Here is a 14324-nt window from a genome sequence, read left to right on the forward strand (position 1 = left end):
ATAAATAAATGTCAAAGTAAACTTTCGGTTAGATTTAATTTTCATAATTTAATTTCGTTTTTGTTATAAAATAAAGAGAGATGGGGAGAATAAAGAATAAAGAAAATATGAAAACAACAGAGAATGTACTTTATTGATCAAACGCGGTGATTACAATGCTTCATCAGAATATCTATTTATAGGCATAAGAAGTATAAAAGAAGTAGAGATCTAATTCTAATAACTATTAGAATTTAAAGTACATCAAAACTTTATCTTGATCATGGTGGACATCTACTTAATAAGATATTCATAACACTCCCCATTGGATGTCCATTGGTAGATAATGTGCCTCATTAAAACCTTATTAGTAAAAATCCTGTGGGATAAAAACCAAACTAGGGAAAAAGAATACACAATCTATAATCGCATAATATGTTGCCTCATTAAAAACCTTACCAAGAAAACCCAATGGGACAAAACCTTGGCTAAGGGAAAAATAGTACAACGCGTATTTACTCCTCCTCATGAAAACATCACATACTTTCTCATATTCTACGTATTCAATCTTGAATATTAGTTTTTCAAATGACTATTTGAATGTATTTACTAAGCATTTATATTACCATTCTTTTAAAAGTCAGGAGTGAGGGAAATTTGGGGAAATATATTTTGATCTCTTCAGTAGATTCAACAATAATCATAACAAACTTTAAACATGGTTCTTTTATAAAAACACAAATAGGTATTTTGGATCATTTTATAATCCTCCTTCAACTACTATTCACTAAGTCAAATTTACCACATTTATTCAAATTATTTCAATTCATATAAATGAATAATTTCCCGAGAACTTCAATATGCTTCTAGCATTCTAAATCCTTCAAGGATTTTAATATAAACTTTACTATATAGTGATTTATAAAGGTTGTAACAACAACCATTAGACGCAAGTTAAATCTTTTATGAATTGTCAATTTAATAATATATCTAAAGGTTATTGCATTCACTACAAAAGAATATTATATCTTTTCATAATCAATACCAGTACTTAGCGAAAAACTTTATATTTTTATCCCGCTTTCGCATAACTACTTCATTTGCACCTTCATGGGCTTTATACATTTAGATAATTGGACTACTGGTCCAAAAACTCCTCGAATTTAATTGTACTTGAGTTGCATCTTTCTATTTTTATCAAATTATTCCATATCTATATTTCTCAATAGATTTATTCAAGATCCTCATTTTATTTCATTATTTCAATAATAATATTGCATGCAAAATCATTGTCGACCACTTTTATTATTCGGTTCCACATTTTCTCGAATTGACATAACTTATCGAGATATCTTATTTTCATTATTTTAAAATTCAGTTCCAGGTACCTGGATCTCTTCTGAAGTTTTACTTATTAGTTATGTCTTGGGTCTCTTCTAGAGCACCCGCCTCCACTAGATGACCATCTAGAATAATTTTCATCTTTGGAACCGATCAATCTATTATTTATTCTAACTGATTGTCCTACTGGGACTTTGATTCAAATTAAAATATTAGATGGTATATAACACTTGGTTATTCTCATTAAGGTTGTCAATACATCTAACAGTTAACTTGTAATGAGTTATCCTTATTAAACTTCTGGTTCAATTACTCTCCTCTTAACTCATTATAAGTTATTGTTTCTCTCCCTTAATGTTGGGAAAACTGACAACTCATGTCACAATTAAATCTCGAATTAATTGCTCAAAAATATTATAAGGAGACTCATATAAATATACATTCTCAATCTCTTATTATGACATGTGTGTTGTAGTGGAGCAGTTGGAACATATACTGCACATCCAAAAATTTTAAGATGGGAAATATTTGGCTCTTGACCAAAAATAAATTGTAATGGAGAGTATTTATAATTTATTGGCTTGATGCATACATGTAAATCAATACAATCTCATGTTGAAATAGAAAGTTTTGTTCTCATAAGTAATGATTTAACTATTAGTTGGAGGCATTTGATAAACAATCCAGCTAAATCATTTTGTGTGTGAACATGAGTTACAAGATGTTCAACTTTTATCCCAACTGACATGCAATAATCATTGAAAACTTGGGATGTAAACTCACCAACATTTGCAACATGAATTGTTTTAATTGCATAATCTAAAATTAATCATTTAAACAATCAATCTCGCAAACGACAGGTTGTGAGTTGATAACGCATGTGGTTATTTTGTAGATACATCTACCAAAATCAAATAATATCAAAACCATCAAAATGGTGGATGAATGGGCCCATGTTCATTTCAAAAATGCAAGACATTAAATCTCAATTTTAGCTAATGAGTTTCTAATAACCAATTTTTATTGAGAACAAACAACAAATGAGAATTCTTTAAATTAAATAATCTTATGGTTCTTTAATTGAATATTCATATGAATTCTCAATTAATTTTCGCATCATATTCGATCCAGGATGGTCTAACTGGTCACACCAAGTTGTAAACACATTTCTATCAATAAACTTCTGGTTTACTTTAACATGTGCTTCAATTGTACTAAATTGTAACAAATTAATAATTTTATTATCATTCCTTTTAATTTGTATCCAATATAAGTACTATTATGTCATTTACTGCTGAAAATATCTAAATCAATATGAAGTCTATAATGCTACAAAGTCAAAAATATAATTTCCAAATAATTATATGCAGTATTCGCTTCAGGGAATATGCCAAAATCTTCAAATGCCCAAAAATATATTAATAGCAAACTTTGAGAGTGAATCTTAATTTTCATGTGTATAACAGGTACATAACTAATGACTTTTCATACATAAGTTTTCTCTCTTGCAAGTTCTCATTAGTAATATTTACCACGTAATTTTAATTGAGAACTTATTCTGAATGTTTTTTAAAAATACTTGCAACTTTAGATACATCCAACCATAATAAGCTTTAGATAGAATTATCATATTCTATTGCTTATGAGTAGATCTTTCACAGTTAAATATTTTTCTTTCAACCCTTTAATAGGGATAATGACAAAAAAATATCATAAATAATATACATTAATAACTCAATCCCCTTTTTTTTATTCATATAAAATATAATATTTTCCTCATTCACAATCTCAATATGAGATCCATTACAAATAACTTCTAAAAGTAATGCATTAACCATCACAAATTTTGTGCTTTTTAGATAGTGATATATTAGCTCTTCTAGAGCTTTGAACTAATTTTATACTATCAAATATTGGAATAATATTTGTTTGTTTCAATACCAAATAAGATAAATATTTTCTATCTTTAATGATAGAATTTACTCCTACATTTTCAAATCTTTCCCCAAAGAATATTAACAGAAACAAAATATTTGAGTATACGCCGCATATGTGGCCTGTAGAAGGCCCAAATTTAACCTAACCCCAAACCCAAATAATTCCCAAATACCCCATGCGCAAACAACAGTAGCCCAACCCAAAACAAATAACCTAACCTCAACCTAAAACCCTAAACACAAAAACACCAAACAGAAACTACAAACCCTAGGTGCGCCACACCTAAGGCCGTTTGTTCATCTGCCACCTCCTGCCTGCTGCAGCACTGCCCCGTCACGTCCACTGCCCTCAAGTGGCACCTGCAAAAAATTAAAAAGAATGACAAGTAGTTGAACAGAGACATTTTGTACACGGCTATATAAAGCCTTTTATACCTTTGTAAATTTTTTTAGAGAGATTGGAAAATAACAGCAAATCAAAACACCATTGAATATTACAAATATTAACATAAAACCGCAGCAAGAAAGATCGAAAACAGAAGCCAAAGGTTTATCTCTTTTCCCTTTTTGTTTTCTTTCGAATTTATTTGAACATACTAAACCATATTTTATTAAAAAAGGACATATATCTAGATAAATATAGCAAAAATAATGCAAAAAAAAATAATAAAAATCTTACCGAGGACCCAACGGTGGCCGGCTCTTCGGCCGGGAATCTCCCTCTCCCCTCTCTCTCTCCTTTTTTTCCCCTTTAGCAGCTAAAATGAATTTTTTTAGAAGTTTTTAGGCTTTTATAGCCTACCAAAACGGCACCGTTTTGGTGCCCAGGCCAAGACCCAAAAACGTCGTCGTTTAACTACCCTGACCCGAGACCCAGCTCCGACCCGCCTCAAGATCAGCGCGTTTTCGTGTAAGGGTCTAATTGCGCGCGCGGTCCTTCCGCTTTCTATATATTTTGCAATCAGGTTTTTATTTTTTAAATATGGCCCTAAAATTTGTCTCGTTTTCAATTTGGCCCCTATTCGGATGACGTCACTTGGGAGGGAGGGGATTATTTCATTTTTGGACCCCGTGTGTTATTCGCGCTTTCAAATCAGTCCCTTCCTCCTTTATTTATTTCTGGATTGGCCCCGAATTCTTGTTTTAAATTCAATTTAGTCCCTAGCTTAGTTATTTAACACCTTTATTATTAAATTAGTTAATTTCATTATTTTCTTTTATTATTATTTATTATATTTTTACTATTATGTTTTTTACTACTTTATTACTATTGCACTATTGTTATTACTTTCCTTCTTATTACCATTAAAATTATATTCTCTTTCTATTTATTTATTCGTATTTTTTATATCATCCTTTATCCGACAAAAATAATCCTTTCATAAAAAGTAAATATTCCGTATTTGGTAATTCGAGATAATTGTCCCCTAACTTACTGGGCTTCGATTTTTCTCATTTAACCTAAATAACAGAATACTTTTTTAAATCGCTATGCGAGTCTTGAAAAATGCTTATTCTCGGAGATACGAAGTGTTGTGCCCTAACTTACCAGGTATGACATTTTGTCACCTCGAAATAAGAATTTGTTTTAAAATAAAGGCAATATTCGTTGTTTGAGAATTCGAAAAAACGTGCCCTAACTTACTGGGTTTCGATTTCTCTCGTTTATTCCAACTAATCGAATACCCTTTTAATAAATTAAAATATGCAAATTTCATATAAAAGGCAAGCTTGTTCTCGAAAATTCAAGATGTCGTGTCCTAACTTACTAGATGTGACATTTCATATTTTGAGACGAGAAGGTCTTTAACACTTGAGCATTTTCATAAAGAAGGATCGTATTTCAAAAGTCTTTCAAGTTTTCAATCTTCGACACTAAGACACTAATTAATCAACTAGGTACCAATTTTGGGCGTATCGAGGGTGCTAACCCTTCCTCGTGCGTAACCGACTCCCGAACTCATTTTCTGATTTTCGTAGACTAAAAATTATCGTTTTAGTAAATCTTAACTTTTATTAAAATGATTAATTTAAGGTGACCCGATCACACCTCGTCAAAGATGATTGGTGGCGACTCCCGTTATTTAGTTTTCAAATCCAAGTCGATCCCCGTTTTTTCAAAAAAATGGTTACGACATGGCCAATAATATTTCATATCACATATTGATAACATAAGTTATCTTTACTCTTTAAAGAGTTATCTTGAGAACTCTCATTGTTCTCTTATTTATTACTATGTTCCCGCTTTTAATGGTCTATTAGTATATCTTTTATTTTCTTTATGTTTACATTCACTTCGAGGAATACAACAAATCTAGTAGGAAAGACTTATAAACATCCCAATAGATTCTTTATTTCATAATTACTATCGCAAACATGCGTGAGATTTCAAATCAAAATTTATCTATGCATGTTGTCATGATTAGTCTCCAATTATAATAAACAATAAATAAAACATAGTAAAATATACCTGAAGATCTTTAACATCATCGTCATCACTAGAAAGTATGAGATTGTTCGAAAATATTCTTGATATCATATGGATAACGATATCAAATCTTTCACCATCCTTAAGAACAAGAAGTAAAATAAGTTAATCAAAACAGTGACAACATATAATGAAATAAGAATGAAAAATAATAATCAAATATGAAATATTAAATAAAAGAAATTTCCTGTAAAAACTTTGCATCTTGCCGTCAAATAAATTGAAAATCATGGAGGATAAATTTGATTGTCGATAAAAGGAACTATCACTTTAAACAATATCGTGCTGATAACGTATTATAAAATAAAGAGAGATGGGGAGAATAAAGAATAAAGAAAATATGAAAGCAACAGAAAATGTACTTCATTGATCAAAATAGGTGATTACAATGCTTCATTAGAGTCTCTATTTATAGCATAAGAAGTATAAAAGAAATAGAGATATAATTCTAATAACTATTAGAATTTAAAGTATATCAAAACTTTATCTCGATCATGATAAACATTTACTTAATAAGATATTCATAACAATTTTAGATTTTTTTATATTAGCTTTGAGTTTTAATAAAGTTTTTGTTTAATAAAATTTGATATTGTTTGATAAAATTTTAAAAAATAAAATTTAAAGTAAATAAAAATTATCAATAACTCATTTTTTAAAAAAATTATGTGTTATTTTTGTTATTTAAATATAAAATATTTATTATTATATCATAATTTTAATAATAAAAAAATTCAATACAGTTTCGGTAACATCGACTTTCAACTTGCAAACATAAAATTGTATAAATATCATTGATTCGATTTGTGAGATATATTTTTTTTTCAACCCTATAATAAATAGTACCATTAACTCATGCAACAAAGCAAGGGTGGCATTATACCATTGATATGATATAATCACTAATGTACTGAGTCTATTTTGTGATTTAAATGGGATGTGATATTTAAGTAAAGCTCTTTTAACAGTGATGATTACAAAATTTGAATTCACTCCACTAATATTTAGAGAAAAAAGTTCACTATTACTTTTTCCAATCATCTACTAATGTTTTCGTCTATTTCGTGGTTTGAACTTTTTCCAATCACTTTTTCAAATCCTATCATTTTGATTGTGCATCTATTCTATTAGATTTATTTAAATATAAAAAGATATAAATACCCTCAAAATTATCATTTTTAATCTAGAAAAATAAGTCTTTTGATAATTTACTAACTGAGTTGGGACCCAGTTAATAAGTGATACTAATTTAATCAATCCCTTAATATATAGTATAGATATTTAAATTATTGATTGTTATTATATAGTTTCAACTAGGGCATTTGTTATTCGGTTTTAATCGAATTAACTAATCAAAATTCGATTTCTTTTGATTATTTAATCAATCATTAAAAAATCAAAATTTACATTATTGGTTAATTTATTTCAATTAACAAAATCAATCAAATTAGTTGATATTTGAATATTATTTTTGGTTATTGGTTAGAACTAACAATCGTTTTAATTCTTATTTATTTTAAAATTTTAATATGTTATAATTCAATATTTGATAATTATTACCATTTTTTCATGTTTTACTTTTTCTGAGTTATTATATATTTTTTATATAATTAATCAATAATCATCGATGAGTAAAAAAATATAATCTAGATTCAAATCAATTTAACGATTAAAGTCAGAATTTGAAGAAGAAAGCTATTTAAATTTTAGTTTATAAATTCGTAATATTCAAAATTGTTTCATGAACAAAACTTAACTGTAAAAGATAAAAAAATAAATAAATGAATAAAAAGAAAGAAAGAAAGCGAATTTTTAATTAGTGAAAATAATGCAAACAAAAAAGATCATACGACAATAATAACTTAAATGAAAACTTTCAAATAATCAAATAGCTATTTTATAACTTTTTAGAACTTAAATAACCAAAATGTAAACTTATTAATAGTTTAACCACCTTATTGATTAAAAGTAAAATTCAGTTTAATTAATGATTAATGCATTTTAACCGAATCCATTTCAACACCCCTGATTTCAGAACATCCACATACATGCAAAAGGAAATACTATTTGTCCAAAGGTTAACTGAAAATATTAAAAGAGAAGCTATGAAATTGCTATAAAATCATACAAAGATACCTAATAAAATAAAATAAAAAAGACAGCAACAAGATGACTGAGGCAAAGACCAATGGGTGTTTTGGTTTTGAGGAAGAGCTTTAAAACTTTTAAGGACTGACCGATTCCAGTTGTTGTTTTTCCTTTAGTAGCGCACACGGAGTTCATTGAAACCGTGAACCTCTACGGCGGCGATGGAGTAGGGGACGTCGGAGGCTTAAAATCGGGATACTGCAAACATAAAGAAATCGAAAAACCGATAAAACCTAAGCCGTTTGATGTTTTCCCACGGCGAAGAAAGATAGCAACCATTTCTATTACAAAGCATTAATGTTACAACAGTATCAAGCGTAAATTGAAAACTGGCATTACCGAAGGATACGGTGAAAGCGGTCTCGGAGTCCCTGAGCTTCCTTTCGCTTTGGATTCTGATTCAGGTACTGCATTAATTTGGGTAGGCGTTTCTGCTGATACTTCGCTTTTAGGCTCTGGGTTTGCCTCTGTAGGTGCCGGAAGAGCCTTACTAGTTGTAGTTGTTGGTATTAAGGCCACCCCTATTTGCTGCATTCAAAGGCAAATCCAAATATAAGAGAAATTGGCTATGTTGCTTCAACTCTTCAAGGCTTTTTTTAAAATACCCGCGTCTGACATGTGTTTTTGATATGACCATGTCGACCTTCTACTATATCCATGTTCGAGCAACATAGCATTTCAGAGACAAGTAGTTTTAGGTTTAAGTGATGTAATTTATCTCTACAGCCAGAGTAGGTTTCACTTGTCGAGAAATCGAACTTGCTTATCAGATAAATGAAGCATATATCGAGGTCAGATACCTTTATATCGTCGACAAGCTCGTTCGGAGCCACTTTTGTGCTTAAGAATTCATCGACTTGTTGAAGTGTTTTCTTTCGGTCCTGTTAGAAATACTAGTAGGTTAGTTGAATCATTATGTTTAGGCCTTTGGTATAAAAGACCAGAACTTTCGGTAGTCCATTCAAAGAAAGCCACAAAATACTTGATTTTCAATCAAATTTATGAAAAAGAACGAACAAGTGAATGGGAGGCCATGGCGACTTACCTCTGCAAACAGAAGCTTCTTGCTTAGAAGCTGAATAATAGCAGCAGAGCCTAAAACTTGAAGTATTGTTTCTATCTGAAGATGATGGGAGAAAACTAGGGAGTTAAAAACCGTATTTGCTCGGACTTTTCATTTTTCTTTAAATACTCGTGTGCAACATAGTTTTGGACATAAATACAAGGACATTATCCTCTAAAGTAGCTCCGAACATACTGATGACGGACATTGTTCAAAAACCATACCTCTGAAAATGCTAATAAGCCTAATCCGGTAGCTGCAGCGATCCCTAGTGTAACAGACAAGCCATCCGATTCATCCTGTGTATTATCGCAAAAAATGTTACGATAAAACCACAAAGATGCATACATTTCATGCGTCGTGTTGTTGTTGCCGAAACAAAAGAAATGAATATGCATACCCCGAAGGCACCACTTAATGTTTCCGTCAAGTTGCTAAGGTCGAGACCTTTCTTCGGTGGTATCCATGGAAGACCGCTATTCTGCAAAATTGCAATCAATGTGATAGGATGCAATTTCAGGATTAAAGAACAAAAAATGATTTGAACCGGTAAATACCATCCATCCTTGTGGTCCTTCCGCGCCGTCTTTTATTGCATATGCGGCTTTGAATCCGTTCACGGTGACCAATTCCGCGACCAGCTCGGAGTTCCCATTGAATCTGGGCTTTCAACACAAATTTAACAACACTAGGATTTAAGAGAGGGCAAGAGACCATGTTCATTTATAGTATAATCCATTTCGTATCAGATATAGAGATATCATCAATCAGAATGGATGGTGGAAGAATATATGTCTAACCTACTACAATGTATAACCCAACCAATACAAAACATAGCGGACAAAGAACCGGACAAAACCTACGAATAACATACGTACATGGTGAAACTGAGACCCACACAGGACTCGATATTGGATACCCAGAGCCTCTGCCTTAATCAACAAGCCAAGGCTTCATTGGCATCACCTTGGTGAAATTGAAGCAATAGCAATGGAGATAAACAATGAATTCTTAACTAATTATAATTATAGAAATGTCATAAGCATATAATTGGATTTAGCAACAACGAAATACGATCATATTGATTGACAATTACAGAAACAATGCATCTGAATCACTATAAGCAGAAATTAATCATTACAAAACACCAATCAAATCACTGAAAGCAGAATTAATCACTAAAACTGGCCACTTAAGATCCTAAGAACTCAACCGCATAAATGCTTGTAAGTGGTAAAAGTACGATGAAGGCCTAAGAGTTAGATTAAATTTTATCCTTTTACTCAAAAAATGAGTAAATTGGTTTTTTCTGTTAAAAATTCCATCCATTTGTACTATTAAAAACTAATGTGGATAATAGAATTATCATATAGTGACATGTGACATACCATGTATACCGACTTACAAGTATTAATTTTTAACAGAATGACTAATTTGCTCTTTGATCTAACATGAAAGGGCCAATTTACACATTTTTTGAGTAGAAGTAGAAGAGACAAAATACAATCCGACTCCCAATAATACAAAAGTCTCGATGATACTTTTACCGCTAGGAAGTTATATATATATGTGTATATATATACAAATTACAAATGCATAGGGTTAAAAATCTTACTTGTCGATAAACAAGGTGAATTGGAGCATTAGCAATGGAGATAAACGATGGGTTCATAACAAATTATAATTACAGCAATGTCATAAGCATATACTTGGATTTAGAAACAACGAAATACGATCATATTGATTGACAATTGAAAAAAAAAAGCATCTGAATCATTATATGCAGAAATTAATCGATAATGGAGGCCTTTTATACTGTATCGGATTGTATTTTGTCCTCTTTATTAAAAAAAATAAATTAATATCTACAGGATAAGATCAAAAAACAATCTAATTTTTTTTGTTAAAAATTTCAATTATTTTATTAATCATGTCAGTTTTATGAATTAAAAAAAAAATTGTTATTCAAACTAACATACTAATTTTTCATTTTTTAAGTAAATAAAAAAAATACAATTGGACTGTAACATATTTTTACCAAATTAATTATTACAAAACACCAATCAAATCACTATAAGCTCTCAATGGCATAACCAGTGGATTCTTAACTAATTATAATTCTAGCAATATAATTCATGCAAAAAATGCTAGGAAGTCATATATGTGTGTATATTTATATGTATATGCATATACAAAGGCATGGGGTTAAAAATCTTACTTGTCTATGATAAACAAAGTGGTATTTTCCGGTTCCTTGAATTTCAAATCCAGTTTTTTCAAGAACCCAAGCTTGTCTTCACCATTAAAGGCAATTGATACAGGTTTCTTCCCAAAACCCTTTATATCAGGGCTGCCAACATCTTTAAACTCCTTGGGTCCTCTGATATCCAGCAACTGAGCATTAGGATCCTCACCCAGCTTACCATACGCACTCCTCGCGGTTTCAATTCCCCATGGTTTTGAACCCTTCAACACCTGAGACAAGATCAATGGAACCGCCAAAGCAACGGCACCACCGGCTACGACCGTGGGGTTATCGGATATGAAATTGACGACACTATGAAGAACCCCATCGGAGGAAAAGCTAGTTGTCGTCTGCTGTAGTGCTTCGTCGTATGATAAAGCTTTAGCTAAAGTAGTAGGGAAGACTGAAGATAATAGAACTATACCCCCATGTAGAGCCGCCGGTGTGGTCTTGATGAAAGCTGATGGAGCTTTGGGCGGTGAAGCAAATGATGATGATGATGATGATGATGATGATGGGAAATTTTTGGGTTTGTAAAGAACTGAGAGTGGTGTAAAGCGTGATGGGTGGAGAACCTTCATGGCATAATTTTATAGTTCTCAAAGATATGGTGGAAAAGCTTGAACCATGGACAAAAATGGAGGGTTTGTTGAGTTTTTTTTTTTTTGGTGAGCTTTGGGTGCTGGAAGGTACTGGAGTGGACTGAAATATGAGATCGATACCATTTATTGCATGACACATTGGAAGTGAAACCAAAGGAGCTTTTTTGATCGTGTCCTTTAGCTTGGACATTTTTGGTCTTTGATCCCATTTGTGTGGTTGATAATTCTCTTGTAGAGAAACTCAATAGTACATCTGCAATACATTGGATTTGTTGCAACAATTGTACTAGTACATTAGTGAGGGTTTCAATGTCAATGTGAGATTTGTTAGGGGGACAAAAATGAAATTTCCGCATTTTAAACAACGAAAAAAAAAGGGGTTAATTTCTTCAGATATACTCAAACCATGACTCAATTTTTATATTGATACTTAAATTTCGAAAACAATCTAAAACCATATAAAACCATCTAATTAGGGTTCTCAATATTAATACCACTCAAAACCTGTTGTCCACCTAGTCATTAGTTTGATCTCTAAACGGCAACTTTAATATGAGCATACTGGTAAATTGCATTTTACTCCCTTTATTCAAAAAATAGATAAATTAGTCTATGTAAATTATATAAAAGAGCAAATTGATCCTTGTACGTCAAAATAAAGTACATATGCTAACTAGTTATTCTACCAATCACAAATTTTTAACAGTAGAAATGGATGAAATTTTTAACAAAAATTACTAGTTTGCTCTTTAACCTAATATACAGAGTCTGACTTGTCTATTTTTTGAGTAAAAGGAACAAAATACAATTTAACTTTTAATACAGAGACTTCTATGGTACTTTTATCAAAACATATCATAAACACTCGCGTAACTACACAGATAACTTAAATTCGGCATAATAAAAGAATAATCCTTTTTTTTTAAATATGTTCTATATCATATCCAAAACGCTAATTAATGCTTAAATTCTCAGCTAAGCTAACAAAAACATCTTATTAATATAATACTGAAACTTTGAAAACACAATTAAAACATTTTAAAATTGATGGACGAATTTAGAATTAAAACAGTAGTTTAGGAACATGATGCAATTAACCCAAAAAAAACTCATGTATGGGCTGGTCATAGATTGATTTTATGTCTGTGTCTGATTTGTCCAGTTACGGTTCAAACAATTACAAGTGGGCCCAAAGTTGATAATAAGTCCAATAATCAGTCAATTTCGATGTTGAAGCTTTAAAACATTGTTTTATATCTGGATCTTTAAACGAAAAATCACACCTTCTGGCCCAGATAAGGAGATAACGAAAGCTAACGAAAGGACTTTTTCTTTAGGGTTAAACTTGGCAACATATTCCAATTTAATTCCTGAATTTTTTTATTCATATTAGTCTTGAAATTTAACAACTTTTTTAATTTGACCCCTAAACTTAAATTCCATTAAGATATGATGACATAACACTCTAAAATTATATCATGTCTTGAAAATTTTAAAAAATTTATATAAAATTTTAAAAATACGAAATTTTATTAAAAATTTATCTTTTTTAAATCCAGTGATGAACTGACATAATATCAAAATAACACATCGCCGTAACTTAATGGAATCCATGCTCAGAGACCAAATAGAAAAAAGCTGTTAAATTCCATGACTAATGTGGACCAAAAAATTTTCAGAGATCAAAATGAAAAAAAGTTAAAAGTTCAGGGATTAAATGTTACTTTATTCCTTTTATTTATGGTTTTTGGCTGACACTAAGACTAAAGGCCAGTTTTGCATTTCTTTTCAAAAGCACTTCTGGCTCCAAAAGCACTTTTGGAAGAAAAACTGTGCAGAACAGCTGCTTTTGGCTGAAATTTTTAACTTTTTAGAAGTGCTTTTCAAAATCACTTCTGAAACGGAGAAGTTAAAATTTTTAACTTTTCCTCTCCCAAAAGCACTTTTAGTGCTTAATTACTTTTTCACCCCTTCAATAATAGAGTACTTCTCTTTATTTTTCTTGGTACTTAATTACAAATGTGTTAAAATCATTAATTAAAAATAAAAAAATATTTTTTAAAATACTAATTACAAATATTTAATAGTTATATTTAAATATTTAAAATATAGTTTATATACTCTAATTAAATTTTATAAATAATTAATATTTATTGCTTAAAAATATTTAAAATTTATATTCCATATATTAAAATATTAACAAGAAATTATAATATATTTTTTTATATTCTTACTAAAATATAATAATATTAACTAATTTAAATATTATTTAAATGTATATTTATTACTTGATAATAACATGTCTAAAATAGACATTGTATTTCTCAAAAGCACTTTTTGACAGCAATGCTAAACACTCAAATTTTAAACCAAATTTTTCAAAAGCACTTCTCAAAAGCACTTTTCCACAGCACTTCTCAAAAGTACTTTTCAAAAGCATTGCCAAACTAGCCCTAAAGCTAAATGGATATACAAGAACGACCATATTTTCTTTTGAAATGGCATTCGCCGCTGAATGCCG

General features: G+C 30.4%; 1 protein-coding gene across 1 annotated transcript; it reads right to left on the reverse strand.

Moving 5' to 3' along the window:
- Window positions 1-7724: 7724 nt before the first annotated feature.
- LOC107948185 (rhodanese-like domain-containing protein 4, chloroplastic) lies at window positions 7725-12077 on the reverse strand. The gene is made up of 8 exons (XM_016882653.2): window positions 11175-12077; window positions 9514-9616; window positions 9357-9437; window positions 9181-9255; window positions 8939-9013; window positions 8694-8774; window positions 8233-8421; window positions 7725-8091 (listed from the first exon to the last, which is right to left on the reverse strand). Exons 1-8 carry the CDS (start codon window positions 11780-11782, stop codon window positions 8044-8046), a joined length of 1260 nt encoding a protein of 419 aa, XP_016738142.1. The 5' UTR covers window positions 11783-12077; the 3' UTR covers window positions 7725-8043.
- Window positions 12078-14324: the final 2247 nt, after the last annotated feature.

This window comes from Gossypium hirsutum, chromosome A12 (assembly GCF_007990345.1).
Source record: "Gossypium hirsutum isolate 1008001.06 chromosome A12, Gossypium_hirsutum_v2.1, whole genome shotgun sequence".
Taxonomy (NCBI): domain Eukaryota; kingdom Viridiplantae; phylum Streptophyta; class Magnoliopsida; order Malvales; family Malvaceae; genus Gossypium; species Gossypium hirsutum.